Below are 17694 nucleotides of genomic sequence, written 5' to 3'. Positions count from 1 at the left end.
TCAACGTAGCAGGCAGCCTTCAGAGAGAACACCCAGCCTTCTGGCATACATATATAGTATATACCACCCACCTGATGGTGGCAGATATGGACATCTTGAAAGCTGTGGTGTCTCTCTGATGTGTACGGCGTGTAACAGATACAGAAAGCTACAAGCTGATTGTTACTCCAGCCAACTAAAAAACTCTTCTTTGTGCCAGTGGTGTAAAGTAACTAAGTACATTTACTCAAGTACTGTTTACTTAAGTACACTTTTGAGGTACTTTAACTTTACTGGAGTATTTCCGATTAACTGTACTTTTACTTCTACTCCACTAGTGCCACTACATCTCAGAGGCAAATATTGTACTTTTACTCCACTACAATTATTTGAAAACAAGTTACTAGTTACTTTGCAGCTATAAATGATTACATTATAAAACATACATTAACTTCTACTACTTACTACTTACCATTGATACTTTTGAGTACTTTTTCCACCACTGTCTGTGTGTAACAATGAGTACAGCTTGTAGCAGATAAGCTACCAGCTGATTGTTACTCCAGCCAACTACAAGACTCTTCTTTATACAAACCTCCGTGCCTGTGTTTTATTTTTTTCAAATATACGGTATGTTGATGATATACAGTATGTAAGAATGATCTTTTTAAGCAGACAATATATCTGGCATTAGAATAAGCATTGAATAGGTGGCGATAACCAGGCTTATTGAGGCTGCCAGAAGGCATTGTGTGGGAGTGGAAACTACGTTGTTGAAAAGTCAACTCAGATAAGAAAAAACAGTAATCAATCCGTGTCATGAACCGGTGCTTTTTAAATGCGTGGTTATCTGGTTGGTGCTGTGAAGATCCACATTTTGTTTTTAAACATAATGGAGGTGTGAATAAATGAATAATAAATTAGTTTTGGAAAAAAAAGACTGTCTTTGGCATGCAGAGGTGACCCCGAATGGGCTCCAAAAAACATTTCAATCAAATCTCACTCCAAGATTTTCTGAGAAGTTGGCAGCCTGGGAGTCATTTTCAATTAGCTCCAAAAAGCTGCAAAACAATGCTCTCTCACCTTCAGGCAATCTCATCAACAAATAATAGAGCCCAGTGCCTGGACCAAAATGCTTGTTTCAGGTCAATATGTTCTCAAAAATATCATCAGGGCCCCTCAGCATCATCTTTTCCAACGGGTTGTAACTAAGGCAAATAGCATCATGAAAACAGGTGTTTTTGTTATAACTAGAGTCACATCTAGAGGTTCAGGCCGCTAGGCGGCCCTCACACCTATACGTCGCACTGCCGATCCGACCAATATGTCTGAGTCATAGTGTCGAGGGCTTTGTCAGAGTAGACGTTGTACCAGTCTGTCTGTGTCTCTTTTATACCCATACTAGAAGTTCGGGCCGCGTGACGCGTCGTTCACTTTGCAGTGCCACCTTACAGGCACCTCACAGTGTGAGAGAGAGTTTTGTGCTCTCCTAAATCCACGGCAGGCTTTGAAAGTACCCACTTCAGAAAGAGGTGACGTGCATCACCTCTCCAATGACCAAAACCCACTATGGAAGCCGTCGAACTGGTGCGATCTGACGGCATCCTAGAATTTATAGGTAGGATGTGATGTCATGCGTGATGTCATGCTGTCGTGAGATTACGTCACACTGGCGTTGTGTCCATATTCGGAGTGATGCAACGTACATACAACATACTGACAACCGACATGGCGCAGGATTCAAATTGTATACATACTAGAAGTTCGGGCCCACGCGTCGTCCACTTGGCAGTGCCCCATGACAGGCACCTCACAGTGTGAGAGAGAGTTTTGTGCTCCCTTAAATCCACGGCAGGCTTTGAAAATACCCACTTCACAAAGAGGTGACGTGCATCACCTCTGCAATGACCCAAACCCACTTTGTGATTACTCACACCTGGCATGGCAGACCTGTGAGCAGTGTGCAGTGGTGTACAATGTTAAAAGAGAGACCAAATGGCAGGAGATGAAGTGAGCAGTTTATTGGTGTAAAAGGTGTATACGAATGAAATGGTGTGAAAGACAGTGGCGACGTCGTCAGGCCCACAGGTTGTCATGGCAGAGCCTGCAGAATGGGAGAAAAGGCGAAGGCAGGAGTCAAGCACACAATGTGAGACGTCCACCATGGATCATGTGAGAGTGAAGACAGTGATGTTTGTGTGAAGTTGTAGGCATTGTTAGTAATGTAGAGCAATCAGAAACGACACATGGAAGAATGCGACAGCCTTACCTCAGTAGGGAAGAAGCACTTTTGTGAAAACCACGTTTTCAGTGACGTTTTCAGTGTGGTTTTCCTGCTGGTGTATGGCATACTTCAGGGCTGCTGGGTCACCGGTTCTTGAACTGGCAACATAGAGCTGTCCGTGAGTGAAGACAGGGGATCGAAGCCAGACCCCAACTGTTGTAAGTGTTTGCCCTTGTGATTTGTTGATGGTGGTGGCGAAAGCAGTGCGGACTGGAAACTGTCGCCTGGCCCAGTCAAAAGTGAAAAGTCCAGCATCAGGAATGAACTTTATTCGAGGGATGAGGACCTCCTTTTGAAAATGTCTGTTTCAATATGTGTCCTTCTTATGCCCATATATGGAGATCCATGATGTCATCAGTATATGCCCATACATGGGCATGCTGATATGCCCATATAAGGAGACCTCTGTATATGTCAGTCCTTGTCCCTTTTATGTCCATACAGGTATAAGGAGATCTCTGTATCTGTCAGTCCTTGTCCCTTTTATGCCTATGAAGATTCTTTATGCCATCAGTATGTGCCCATATATGGAGCTGACTCTTGGTTTGTTTATGTTTATGTTGTCATAGTGACGTGGCGTGATGTGAGAGTAGCTGTCAGTCAAGCAACGTGTATAGAAGGCGAGCGTCTGTTACCAGAACGTTCTAGTGCGTTCTAGAGGGTTTGTTACCAGAACGTTCTAGATAAATATCTCTGAGCGAGAACAATACGGCGCTTTCAAGCAGTTTGAGCTGTTTAAAGGGTTCGTTTTGAGGAGAGGAGTAATAACAATGTCGGTGATAACGGACGATAATGTGCGTGGCAGCAGGAATGTATTCAAGGATATCAGCGCGGACGACAAAGACTTTCTTCCCAGCGAGATGGAGAGTCTGTGTATGAACTGTTACCAGAACGGCGTCACCCGGATGCTGCTCACCAGGATCCCCTTCTTCGAGGAGGTGATCATCAGCTCCTTCAGCTGTCCACACTGCAACTGGTCTAACGCGGAGATCCAGTCCGCAGGGCGGATACAGGACAAAGGTATTTGCTACACGCTGAAAGTGCAGTCGAAGCAGGACTTGAACCGAGAGGTGGTCAAATCGGACAGCGCGACCACCAGAATACCCGAAGTCGAGTTCGAGATCCCCGCGTTCACGCAGAAGGGCTCCCTGTCAACCATCGAGGGCCTCCTGGACCGAGCCGTGGTCGGCTTGGAGCAGGACCAGCCCGCCAGGAGGGCCACGGCCCCCGACGTTGCCCAGAAAATAGACGAGTTCATCGAGAAGTTGAAACGGCTGAAAGAGGTGGAGGAGGAATTCACGTTGATCATCGAGGATCCGTCCGGGAACAGTTTCGTGGAGAACCCAGTGGCCCCCCAGAAGGACGAGGCTCTCACCGCCACCCGGTTCAAGCGGACCGCCCAGCAGGACGAGCAGCTGGGGATCGCAGCTGGAGATGAGCTGGAAGAGGAGCCCAGTGGGAACGACCTGGACAGCATGCGGAACGAGGTTCTGGTGTTCAACACAAACTGTCCAGAGTGCAACGCGCCCGCCTCCACAAACATGAAGCTGGTGCAGATCCCCCACTTCAAGGAGGTCATCATCATGGCCACCAACTGTGACGAGTGCGGACACAGGACCAACGAGGTGAAGTCCGGAGGGGCCACGGAGGACCTGGGCACACGGATCACCCTGCACCTCACCGACCCTTCAGACATGTCCAGAGACCTGCTGAAGTCCGAGACTTGCAACGTGCTCATCCCTGAGCTGGGGTTCGAGCTGGGCATGGCGAATGTGGGAGGCAAGTTCACCACCCTAGAGGGACTGCTCATGGACATCAAGAATCTGATTGTTTCCAAGAACCCGTTCATGTGTGGTGACAGCAGCTTTGGGGACAGAATGGACAAGCTGAAGCTCTTCGGGGAGAAGCTTGACAAGATCATGGCCGGAGAAATGGATGTCCACTTGGTTCTGGATGACCCGGTCGGTAACAGTTACATCCAGAATGTCTACGCCCCAGACCCTGACCCCGAGATGAAGATCGAGAAATACGACCGCACCTTTGAGCAGAACGAAGATCTGGGACTGAATGATATGAAAACCGAGGGTTATGAGGCACAGTGAATTGTGTGTATATGCAACTTTTGCTGTTTTTGAATTTGAATCCTGAAAAGTAAGCGTTTTGGACATTTCCACCCGACAGAGACGATATTCAACATTTTGTTTACTGCTGCACGGACTGTGATATTTGTGTTATTGAATGTTATTCATATTTTATTTCCTTTCTTAGCCTAATGCAATGCACCAACCTCCCGAGTCAAATTCCTTGAAAGTATGAGTGGGTATCATTTATTTATATTTACAATTTAAATTCCATATATCCAGTGTTTGTTTGCAGTGAGCATGAGTGATTGATTTGATTATATGCACAGCAATCTAAATTATACATAAAGAATGCATCTTCGTCTATTTGTAGACTGGCATAAGAGATATATATGAGAGAGAGAGAGAGAGAGAGAGAGAGAGAGAGAGAGAGAGAGAGAGAGAGAGAATGACTCAAGAGTGTGTGAGAGACAAGGATTACAGGCAGACACATACAGTAGGTAGACACACAGATACAGTACGGTAGACAAATGTGTGTGTGTGTGTGTGTGTGTGTGTGTGTGTGTGTGTGTGTGCGTGGGCAGCCAGGCACAAATGACTCACAGATCCTCCAGAAAACAACACCAAAGATCAAACCAGCTGTGTCTGTATAAATGTGTCTTTTTTCATCTTTTTGTATTTGTATTTTTTTTTACAAATGTGTCTGTCTGTATAAATGTGTGACTTTATTAATGTATGTGTCTGTGTAAATGTGTAAATGTGTAAATGTGTGTGTGTGTGTGTGTGTGTGCGCGCGTGTGCGCGTCCGTGCGTCTGTTTAAAAATAAACTGAATAAATGTATGTGTCTGTACAAGTGTGTGTCTTTATAAATCGTCTCTGTCGGGTGGAAACCTCATACTGTATGTTCAAACCAGTAGCTTTTCAGGATTCAAATTCCAATAGCATCAAAAGTAGCAGATCCGCGTTCATTTATGAAAGAAACACTAAAAGTTATAATATGGAGATAAGAGGTTTCTGCCCGACAGCAACGATATGTAAGTGTCTTTTTAAATGTATGTGTATGACATCATCCATCCAAGAGTTCATCATCCACCAGAGCGCATCGTTCTTCTCGTGGTGCTTCCGGACGTCTGGCACTGCACATCTGTCTTCACCCTTCTGAAGCCAAGCAAACCTGAGAAAGATTGACCCCAAGGGTCGATTCAAGATTCTGGAGAGGATGATCCACAGCCGCATCGACCCAGTGGTGGACCCACGGCTACAGAGTGAACTAGAAAAAGTGCTCCTCGGAGCACAGGTCTCCGCCAGTACTGTTCCTGATTAATCCTGTCTTACCTCTCTTCAAAAGATATAAATGATCTTGAAGTGACACACCTATTTATGGGTCTCTATTTCATCATGCGTCTCGCTAGCCAATCAAAGCACACCCTTTCAACATATTGTCACGTGTCACGTGAAGCTTGACCAATGTTAGCTTGGTGGACACACGGAAGGACGAGAACGAAAACATAGTCTCCTGGCGGAGACACTAAGTCGGTTTCCGTCTGGGAAGGTTAACGGTGGACCAGGTAACACTACTTACACAGGTCATCGAAGACATCTTCCAGAACAACGAGAAAGCTGAGGTAGAGTTGCTGGACTTTGGCAGTCACATATACGACTTTGTCTGACACCGTGGACTCCACCTGAAGTTGCTCAGGACTATCCCAAGATCGGCGGATTATGGTGAACTTCATGATGGACTCATGGAGATGCTGTCAAACCACAGCTTCACCCTACAGACCAGTGATGGCCAGTGCAGCAGGCTCAGATGACTGAGGAATGTGTTGTGTCGCAGGAGTCTGTTCTCTCCCCGATGCCGTTTAACATCTACAACATAACAGATACAACATTACGCTACGCAGACGACCTGGCCGCCATGCTGAGACGACCAACATGTTAAGCGATCTCAACCAAGACATGGGCACCCTGGTAGCCTATCTCCGGAGGTGGTATACCATCTTAACAACAGAAACGCAAGAAGACAACTGGACGTGTTCGTTGACAACAAGTGCCTTCCAGCAAGCACCACAGTGTGTTGGCGTAAGGCAGTAGCCTATTTATGTCTGTTGTCGGTGTTGCAAAGTTCTTTCAGCTGTGGTTTCAGCAAACATCACCTTTTTGTCCCTAACTGGACACTGTAGTTCAGCTTTCTAGGCAGCTGCGGCCGCCATCTTTGGTAATGTTTTTCTTTGTATTTGAAAGGTGAGCACTGTAGATCTAGTAGATATGTTTTAGTCGTTGAAATTAACACTGGTGTGTACTGTTCGTGTGGGCACTTGCACGTGCGTGCATGTATCCATGTGTTTTTGAGCGTGCCTGTGCCTGTGTATTGATGTGTATTGGTGTGCATGCATGTGCGAGTTGGTGTGTGTATTGGTATGCATGTGTGTGCCAGTTGGTCTGTATTGGTGTGTATTGGTGTGCATGTGTGCGTCAGTTGGTCTGTATATTGGTATTGGTGTGCATGTGTGTGTCAGTTGGTCCGTGTATTGTGTGTTTTGGTGTGCATGCGTGTGCGTGCCAGTCAAGACGCTCAGCACTTTGCACTCTGCTGCAGAGAAGCTTTCTGTGTCACCATGACAACAGCAGTGCACACTAAAAGGCCCATTCACAGAAGCAGAGAGAGACAGAGAGAGACGGAGACATTAACGAGACAGAAGAGAGATCGAGAAAGGGTCAAATGAGAGAGACAGAGAAAGAGAGGGGTGGAGATATAAAGACAGATACAGAAATGGTGATAAATGGTGGAGAGAGAGAAATAAAGTACGAGAGAGGGAGATCTAGGGATATATACCATATATATATGAACAGCATAAATGTACGGTAACATTCTCTCCCTCCTACCAATGGAATTAAACTATTTCTCAGCATTACTTTTCTTTGATCTCTCAATGTAAAAATGGATCCTATGGGTCGATAAAAAAAATAGCAAACAACTCAGGATTTTGCTGTGCATAATGCGGCAGATATGCAGTAGCATTGATGGAATAACATTTTAATTGAAAATTGTTACATGAAAGCATGGACATGACATGAATAAGAATTACCATCAAGAGAAAAGGCAAGTGTGTGTCTATTTGTTCGTTCTCTCTCTCCTCTCCCTCTCCCTCTCTCAGAATTTTACTTGAGTAAAAGTAACAAAATATATTGTCATCAAAATAAACTTACAGAACAAAGTAAAAATAGCCTAAGTATAGAATATAGGAGTTTTAAGCGGTTAATATATGTTTTATATTAATAATCTAAAGTTGTCAAATATTGTAGTGTAGTAAAATGTACAAAATGTACAGATGTAGTGGAGTAGAACTATTAACCACTTAAACCCCAGCATCCGTATTGTGAGGAAAGCTTTCGCAGAAAATAGCAGATCGACAAGCTCGCAACGCGTAGTGAGCTTGTCGATCGGCTATCTTCCTGCAAAAGCTTTCCCACACAATAACAGAAAACGGTACTCATAAATGTACTTGGTTGCTTTCCACCTCATGCTCCTGGTGGACTTTGTGTGCTCATTGATTCCTCTATGAAACACCATTCATAATTCATCATGCTACATGAAACACCATTCATAATTCATCATCCGCTACAATGCTAGCGCATTCCGTATGCTACAGTCTGCTGGGGGTGACTTCCATTCCGCCAGGAAACATGTAAGCCATCACAAGGGAGAGGACGTTTGGTTGGGGTCGTAAACTGAGCTGGAATAATGTTTGCATTTCATTACGTGCGCATGCACGCACGCACACACACACACGTGCACGCACACGCACACACACGCACACACACAGAGAGAGAGAGAGAAAGAGAGCAAAGAAAGAAAGAAAAGGGAGAGGGGAGAATTGGGGGCCCTATTCGCTGCATCATCCGAGCAAACTGAGTAATAGCGAATGCTACGTGCGCTGGGGGATGCTTGTGATAAGCCATAAAAGCTAACATCACTCCTTCTTTGTGAAACACACACATACAGGGAGAGAGAGAGAGAGAGAGAGAGAGAGAGAGAGAGAGAGAGAAAGAGCACAGAGAGCATAGAAGAAGACACATGTACAGTACAGTATAGAAGTACATACAGTATAAATGAAATATAAATCAAAGTGGTGGGGGTAAAATATACAGAACTTAAAGAGAAATCAGCCTTGGCCAATCATTATTTCATGCTCTCAAGAGGAAGAGTGGAGAGCTCCTGCTGACAAATACAGAATCATTCATCCAGAGAGCAGCCTTTGATTGCAATATGGTTTACAGTAGTACTGAAGGATCAACTATTTGCATTTCTTTCTTTTCTTTTCGTTTCTTTTCCCCCCGCCCCGGAGGGACTGAAAGGAACATCAGGGAGGACATGAATGAAACCATTCCATTCAACACAATGTGCTGCCGATCTCTCTCTCTCTCCCTCTCTCCCTCCCTCTCTCCCTCCCTCTCTCTCTCTCTCTGTCTCTCCCTCCCTCTGTCTCTGTCTCTGTTTCCCGCTCATGTCTCGTCTCTCCCTGAAGGCTGTTTTTATAATCATAAGAACCATTGTTGATAGACGTCGTTGTGTGAAAAGTGTCTTCTGAGAGACTGAGGCGTTTATGCTCCAACAAAGAGTCTGGAGACATTGTCGGAAACAAGCTGTCAAGTAATCATCCCCAACGCCTCCAGCTAATTTGTTTATGTTAACCCGTTAAGACCGAGAACGCATCTGTGTCATTTTAAGATTTATTTGGCTATTCAAAAATAGCAGATATACAAGCTCATAGCCCTATGAGCTTGTAGATCTGCTATTGTTTTTTTTTATCGTGCAAAACTTTAGCAAATCTTTGACTATATATATTTTTTTTAAAGCAAACATTTGTAACTCAAATCTTTGCTTCTGGGGGATTCTACAAGTGTCTTCTAAATCCAGTTTTCAGAAAAAAACGTATGGTGCTATGTATCAGTGGTGCTTAAAACCTTCTTCATGACAAGGACCCCCCAAAATGTTCGAGGGACCCCCCTGAAACAAATATTGGAGTTAAAAATGTTCAATTTAAAAAATATGTATATTCAAAGATTGTCGAGCACAAATTGTCAAGAATTTACAAGCTCATAGATCTATGAGCTATGAGCTTGTATATCTGCTATTTTTGAATAGCCAAACAAATCTAAAATGACAGATGCTTTCCAGGTCATAATGGATTAAGGGAAAAGATGGCCAGCTTGTTTGATATGTATGGCAAACGACAAAACACTTGGTACATCTAGCCATTGTAGCCAATGAAAAGCCAATATTTGCAGTCACACCAGCACAGAGGAACAATTTGCCCCTCAGTCATTTGAACGGAGGAGGATGGCAAACGCGTTCCGTTGCTGTCGGGGAGAGAAACCTTGTATCTCCATAATATTTCAACGTAATTAATGCAAGCTTTGAGGGTGAGCTGTGAGCTTGTAGATCTTTTTTTTTTTGTGCTATTTTCGATTTTGTTTTTACATGGAAGTGAAAGTGGTTAAGTCTGTCTGTGGGCTTTATACTAATAGAACTAGTGAAACATATCCTATGATCCTATGACTTCTGGAGGACAGTAGACCCAGAAATAATGTGATCACAACAAACTCTGATCTAATGTTAAAGACGGGGTGCCGTGATTTTCAGTGATTTCCCCCCCTAAAACATAATCATCAGGTATTATGGTTATACTAGGAGGAAGATTTTTTTCAAAAAAAAAGTGTACAGAAATTGTTAAAATTATGTTTTTATGTGGACACTCCTCCAGTTCATTAAGTATACCTGGTTCTCACCTTAGCACCTACTCCTCCTCATGCCCACACCTGTTGTGTTATGATAATGATTGGGAGGGTATAATTTTACTATGTCACTAAAGGGCTGTTTTTCTATTGGCACGTTTGACCCTCAAGGTTTCAGCCTCCAGGTAGAAACTCCAAATAGTCAGAGAATACATAAAACCCCATAAAAACACCACCAGGGGGCTTAATGAAGTTCTATCAACCTCATAGACACATGAAAAAGTGCAAAACCATGGCACCACCTCTTTAAAGGATTTTAGAAAAATACAATTTTCTCTGCTTTCTTGTTTTTTTCTGCGTTTTTGGCGAAAACAAGCTACAGTATATTCAACAGCCAATAACTAAAGAACAGAGGGTCGCGGTGACGCGCTTTTTTTTCTCCAATGGTAGCAGAGACACTCCTCCGTCTTTTGCGACACTTGGTGTGTAGATCATCCTGGAGAAAAATATTCTGTGGCTCTTGAAAGGTTAGTAAAAATTCTCAAAACACTGGCACTGGCTGACTTAATTAATTCTGGCACTCAATGAGTTAACAGGCTTGTGAATAAATAATAACTACTACTTTGGATCCATTGGAACATTTTTCTGAACAGTAACAGCAACAATAATGTGCATTCCGTTAAGCTACAGACACACTGAATCCGTCGACGGAAGCAATTGATCCCCTGCGGTGAGCATCGGATGCGACCACACGGTGCATGATGGGTACGACACGGACAGTTTTTTCCATCAGTCGCCCCATCCTGAAATTTGCATAAACTTTGTGGAATTCAATGTTATGCAAATGAGGTCCGTCCACCGCAATACTCCGGTCAAACTATCAAACCATAGGCAGTGCATTTCGCCCCGATGAAGACCTTCCGAGGTCGAAACAAGTTGGCACTTGCCTTTTAATAAATAAAGGCTTTTCCTCCTTTTTTTTTAAAGAATCACACAAAGATTTGGAGACCCCTGAAGTAACTCTGAGGATATATCTATCTATCTATCTATCTATCTATCTATCTATCTATCTACAGTATCTATCTATCTATCTATCTATCTACCTTTCAGCCAGGGAGAGAGGTACAATGGAGGAGAGGAAGTTAAGGAAAAGGACATCTGAAAGAGGGGAGGGACAGAAAGACGGGCAAAAGAAGGACAGACGGGAATAAACAAGAATATGGGGATGAATAGAGAGAAGATGGAGGTCAGGATGGCAGAGGGACAGAAGGACAGAATGAGAGATGAGAGATTTAGAAGAGGAGAACGAGAGGATCGGAGGAGAGGAGAAAGGAGGTCTGATATTTAAACAGCAATGGGACCAACGCACACTATGTACCCGTTGCTGCTTCATTTACACAGCGATAAGCGCACACACACACACACACACACACACACACACACACACACACACACACACACGCGCACACACAGAGATATTAGCTCTTCACGCTTGTCGTCACGTTGATGTGACTTGTTTCATTAGCAAAGACAGGACGGGGCAACACCAAGGCAAGGCCCCTAAGGTAGAGAGAGAGAGAGAGAGAGAGAGAGAGAGAGTGTGTGTGAGTGTGAGTGTGAGTGTGAGTGTGTGTGTGTGTGTGTGTGTGTGTGTGTGTGTGTGTGTGTGTGTGTGTGTGTGTGTGTGTGTTCACTCCTCGCATAGATAGGCCATTTGGGGACAAATGGTGGCCATTAAACCAAATGCTTGGAGACGACATTTCATTTGAGGACAAAATTAGTGTCCTCAATTTGTCAATCCAAAGTGTTATAAATGTGCGTGCGTGCGTATTTAAAGTCCATTATGTGTGAGTAAACGTTCAGAGACATAAGGGCAGTGTGATGTTAAAACTAAGCTCTTCACTGTGAGCTCAGCTCTGGTCTGAGTAAACACACACTGATGTGTATTGACCTGACTTGTTCAATGAACAGTGGTGGGAGAAGTACAACTATAGGAAGCAGGCTATTGGTCAAGGACTAGAAAGCCACATCTGAAACTGGCTGTGGTACACTGTGGTCAACTGGCAGCATTTGATTGATTGTCATAGACCAGTGGTTCCCAAACCATGGATCAGGACCTATTTTTGTGTCACAGACCCATTTTTATGGGTCGTAAGTAAATATCTCTCTTTCTTTTACGTTTCCTACAAAGTTTAAAAATCAAAATATTTTTCAAAAATCAAAGATCTTAAAAATAATAATAATAATAAAAAAAATCCAAAAATGTTAAGAAACTTACTGTAAGATATAGTGAAAATAGCCGATCTATAGTCGCATTGCGACACGCTGTGTGCTTGGTGGCTATTTTCACTATTAAATAGGACAGGTGGGAAATTCAGAAGGTTGTTCAGGGAGACACTAAATGTTTTGTGTCTGAAAACGTTTGTGAACCAACGATATAGACTGCTAAATGGATACCATTTCTATTATGATGGGGGTCTGATGGTGTGTTTCGGCTCAGAATGGGCTTCAATTTATTGGATAGTATGTGTTGTTGCATGGAAATAATGTCTGGAGTTCTGGTTGTCGGGTGATGCTGGCTTCTTTTTGGTGATGTGTACGTTGTTGTCAATTCTGTTTTGTCGAAATGCTAAGTGCTGAATGTCCATTTTATTTTCTGTTTGTTATGCTTGCAAGTGTTATGTTTTGTACGTTGTTACACACTGAACATTTTTGTACATCTTCTATCTTAATTGTTTTTGTGCCAGGGGTCCCTGGCACAAAACCTTTTCAAATGGGGGTCCGCCGGCTAATGTGTGTCAAATTTGGGGATCCTAGACACAAAAAAAGTTTGAGAACTATGCATTGACTTAGGAGGTAAATGTTCTTTCAACCACTGTCAGTGAAGGGCAGACGAGGGTTCTTAAACCCAGAGTGAACTGACAGGTGAGCTGTTTGCCAACAGAGCTACGACTCAGCATAAAGCACCAGCTGTTGAGTTTAGTGCGCAGTGCGTGTGTGTGTGTGTGTGTGTGTGTGTGTGTGTGTGTGTGTGTGTGTGTGTGTGTGTGTGTGTGTGTGTGTGTGTGTGCGTGCGCGCTGTGTATGAGTACACGTTAGTCTATCAGTTGAGTTTCTCTGCCAGGATGCCAGGTCACGTATATGTATGCATCTGCATAATGCGTGTGTGTGTGTGTGTGCGTGCCTGCCTGCATTTCCGCTTGCATGAATGCATATGAGTGTGACTCCAACTTATCATGCATATCAAGCATGTTACACATTGGTGATTTAATACAATACGTGTGTGTGTGTGTGTGTGTGTGTGTGTGTGTGTGTGTGTGTGTGTGTGTGTGTGTGTGTGTGTGTGTGTGTGTGTGTGTGTGTGCGCGTTTTGTGCAAGGTGTCCCCGTGTGCTACTTTGCTGTCTCTTTCAATGCGTGCATCTCTCCATCTCGTGCTTTATGCATTATGTGTGTGTATCCAATTATCCAATTTACATGCAAAATGATGCATACGGTGCCTTTGAGAGCGCCGAGCCCCGGCGGGAGAGCCAGAGAGATGTGGAGATGAGGTGGAAGAGCTTAGATGTAGACGCATCGATGGGACGAGAGATAGAGGAGAGTAGGGGGTAGTAGGGGGAATTAATTACCTGAGAGAGAGAGAGAGAGAGAGAGAGAGAGAGAGAGAGAGAGAGAGAGTTTGCGGTTTTGAAGGAGAGAGCGAGTCTAACCGACTCACTGTCTGTCTGTTATCTGAATGAATCAAGAGTCAATGAATGAATAACAGAATGACTGAATGAATGATAGGCACACTGCTAGGATGAAGACATGAATGACACATGCTTTAACCTACAGTATTAGGACCAGGAACGCATCTGTGTCATTTTAGATGTATTTGGCTATTCAAAAATAGCAGACATACAAGCTACGAGCTTGTAGATCTGCTATTTTCGAAAAAATGTTTTTGTTTTTTTTTGCAAATCTTTGAATACATATATTTTTAAAGCAAACATTTGTAACTGAAATCTTTGCTTCTGGAGGTCCCTGGAACAAAATATTTTGTTCCAGGTGCCAAATAGTGCATATCATTTTGGGGGTAACCGTCTTCCACGCCGACATCTCGCCACTCCGACTAGTGGCTTCCGCGTGCGGTTAGGGTTAGGGTGAGGGTTAGGTATAGGGTTCGTTAACGTCGGAAAGGCGACATGTCGGAAAGCCGCCATGTAACCCATTTTGGGGTCTTTTGACATGAAAAAGTTTGAGAAACACTGATATAGCAATGTTAGGATTTATAAGACATTTCGTAGAATCGGCCTCATGTCTTAATGGGTTAATTGTGGGACCAGAGGGACTGACCTGCCATTTGAATGAATGAATGAATGAATGAATGAATGAAACAGAAAAGTGCAGCTATGGACATTGGCCAGCTGACCTGACTTGAAGATAGGGAGGGAGGGAGTTAAGTATGGGAGAGAATGAGGAAAACACATTAGGGCAATATCAGTCATAAATAAATAAATAAATGGAATCGCCCCAAATGCAGCATATTGCTGCTATTAAGGCATTGCGAGTTCAAGCAGCACAGTGCAAGCGGCAAAAGCAATTTGCCGCTTGCACGTTGACCTTCGGCGTTTTAACTTTTGTTTTCTTCAGTGTTTGTTCCTGCTGATCCTAGAAGTACCTACAGTACCAGGACCTTTTAGTATACTATTTACTACTTTTATCTCCCGTGAGCACCTGGTTGGTTCCGTCCACATGAAAAATTACATAGCTATCAATGACAGCCCTTCAGATATCTCAATAAAACCTTCTATTTACCTCAACCGATTGCAATAATTCAAAGTTAGTGTTTATACATACAGTTTTCTTTCTAGGTTGAGAGAGAGAGAGAGAGAGAGAGAGAGAGAGAGAGAGAGAGAGAGAGAGAGAGAGAGAGATCCATAATTTCAAAATGAAAAGCCCTCCAGTCCAGGGTGCCATGCTTCCTGTGAGTGGCGAGGACCTGGTTTGACTCCAACCCCAGTCACGCTTTGCATATCCTTCCTCTCTTTGCCCTCAGGACCATACAAATACCCCAAAAATTCTCTTTAAAAAAGCCCCCCCAAGTGTCTCATGCACGGTTTTGACCTAGTCTTCTTATCCTTATTTTGAAATGTTAAACTGCTTTGGGGAGGTAAGTTTATCTATAACATTGATGCTAATGAAGCAAAATTAATTGAGTTGATCAGTGAGAGAAAGACAGATGTAGAGAGAAACAGTAAGAGAAATGAGGGAAGGAAAGGCAGCACAGGATCAGGTTACTTAAGTGCACGATCAGAGTAAATTACTGTATATCGTCTGTCGGGTGGAAACCGCATATGTCCAAATCTGTTACTTTTCAGGATTCAAATTCAAAACTAGCTAAAGTAGCAGATCTACAAGCTCAAAGCTTGCAGATCTGCTACTTTAGATACTTTTGTGTGAGGCTGTAATATGCTCAAGTAGGGCGTTCATGGACTTCCGGTAATGCAGGGTGAGGAGTAGACGCGTCCTCTCTCTGCTCCCCCGCTTCATAACTCTACCTAAACAGAAACCCCACTACCTTCCTCATAAATGGTATGGTTTGAATTAAAAAAGTTTGCGATTCAGTCTTGATATCAGAAAATGAACACTAGGGCTTCCGCACACGTCAAAAAAGATACTATTTCGATGAAAGCCGGTACCGCCGCCACTAAAGACATCAGCATGGAGGCCCTGACTAGCCTACTAGAAGACCACAGGACGGCTCTTTCGGCTGACTTTAAAACAAGCATCGCAACGCTTGAATCTAAAATTGACCTTATACACACCACTATAACTGATCATGGCCAGCGTATTACTTCATTAGAGTCTAACGCGGATTTGGTCAGTGATCGTATAGTTTCCCTGGAGGCCGCATGCGCGGAGCTAGCGGCTAGCAACGCGAAGCTGCGTGCTAAAGCCTCGGATATCGAGTCGAGGGGTCGCCGCTGGAATGCACGTATAGTCGGTGTTAAAGAATCGGTTGAAAGTGGTACCAAGCCCACCACCTTTTTCTCCACCTTCCTGTTCGAACTTCTGGGGGACGAGGTTCTGTCTGAACCGCCCGAATTGGATTTAGCTCACAGATCGCTAAAGGCTAAACCGGGTGCTAACGAAAAGCCGAGGCATGTCATCATTCGTTTCCACAACCTCCCGGTCAAGGAGAAAGTTATTCGGGAAGCACGCAAGCGGAGGAACCTGGAGTACGAGGGTCAAAGAATCGCCATCCATGAAGATTATCCCCAGGATGTTGTGGAGCAGCGCGTCAAGTACCGTGATGTGATGGCCGAATTATACAAGCTTGGATGCCGGCCTGCTCTCCACTACCCGGCCAAGTTGATGATCGCTAACGAAAATGGCGGAGCTAAGGTCCAGTTGGCGTCCGTTGAAGAGGCTGAAAAGTACATCACATCTAAACGCAAGTAATCGCAAGTAATGGGTGCTTTGCTTATGACTTGATCTGTTCAGACTTGGATTTGATAACTGTATTTGGCCTGGCAGATGTATTGTTTGCTGCGTGGACTTGCTTAGCTGTTAGCTTGCTAGCCTAGCCGTTAGCTGGCGAGCTTAGCCGTGGAAGGCTGGTGGCTAGCTGCAGCTAGACACTGATTAACATTGCCGGGCTGAAGAGCGCTCTTTTTTCTTCTTTTTCATCTGGACAGTGTATTTTTGTGACGCTCAATCTGATTACTTTATCGCTTGACGTGGGACCGATTTTATTTCTACTTTTATTGCTCTTTTTGTACATGACAATAATAGTCCGGACTGGCTGGGCTGATAGCTGGCTGGCTGGGGCTTTTCCCTGGTTAGCCGCGGCTCAGCTGGGACGGCGACACTGTTTTGATGTAACGCCTTTCTTTTTCTCCCCTTTTTTGACATCTGCTCATCTCCTCTCCCTACTTCCCCCTCCCTTTTATCCTTATTTTTTATTGTAAATTGTGTGTTATGCCGCAACTATATTGAGATAATATATGCACTTTAGGTGTGTTTCATGGACATGGTAATTGTATTATTAGCCTGACTGTTGTATTGATACGTGAATTAACCCAGCTGTGACTGATTGACTAGCCTTGACGCTGTCTAATTTAGAATGAGATGACGGGTCCGTTTTGTTTTAAATACATTATAGTTTCAATTTGATCTTTTTTGTTGCAATCTTAAATATGTGTTGTTGTTTTTTTTAATGAACAATTGCTTCTCTGGCCAAGTTAGTGTTGTACACAGCAGATGACTTTCCTTATGTTGTTCTCTCTTTGTGTGTTAATTTGTTGTGTACATCAGACTAATAATATCTTCTTTAGGAGTTTTTGACTGCATAGCTTACATAGCCTTGGGCAAATCATTTATTTAATTGACTACTATTACAGACGTTCCCCCCTTTGTTTTCTTTTCCTTTTTTTTTTTCTCCTTATTTGATGGCTTGCTTTTATTTGGAATACTATTAGGCTTGTTGGACCTGCTTTAATAATTTATGGTTTGCCCTTATGTGAAATTCCATGGGCCAATGTGCTTGTTTGTGATACAGAGGAGTTTTAGTCCAGTCTATTAGGACCTGCTTTATTGTAGTCTGTCTTTGTTTGTTCTTGTTTACAT

The 17694-nt window shown here is 43.7% G+C and overlaps 2 protein-coding genes across 2 annotated transcripts in view; one reads left to right on the top strand and one right to left on the bottom strand.

Annotated features, from left to right (window-relative positions):
• The window catches only part of grin2da (glutamate receptor, ionotropic, N-methyl D-aspartate 2D, a), a gene marked incomplete at both ends in the record, with an annotated part of 226422 nt that overhangs the window by 108489 nt on the left and 100239 nt on the right, over positions 1–17694 (bottom strand). The window lies entirely within an intron of this gene.
• On the top strand, positions 3034–4365 carry LOC311061210 (zinc finger protein ZPR1-like; the record flags this gene model as incomplete). Its single annotated transcript, XM_084079764.1, has 1 exon — positions 3034–4365. One exon carries the CDS (start codon positions 3034–3036, stop codon positions 4363–4365), a length of 1332 nt encoding a protein of 443 aa, XP_083935890.1.

Source organism: Gymnoscopelus microlampas (genome assembly GCF_963454915.1).
Source record: "Gymnoscopelus microlampas genome assembly, chromosome: 15".
Taxonomy (NCBI): Eukaryota; Metazoa; Chordata; class Actinopteri; order Myctophiformes; family Myctophidae; genus Gymnoscopelus; species Gymnoscopelus microlampas.
Note: the sequence above shows the minus strand (reverse complement) of the source record. Positions and strands in the feature narration are given on the sequence as shown.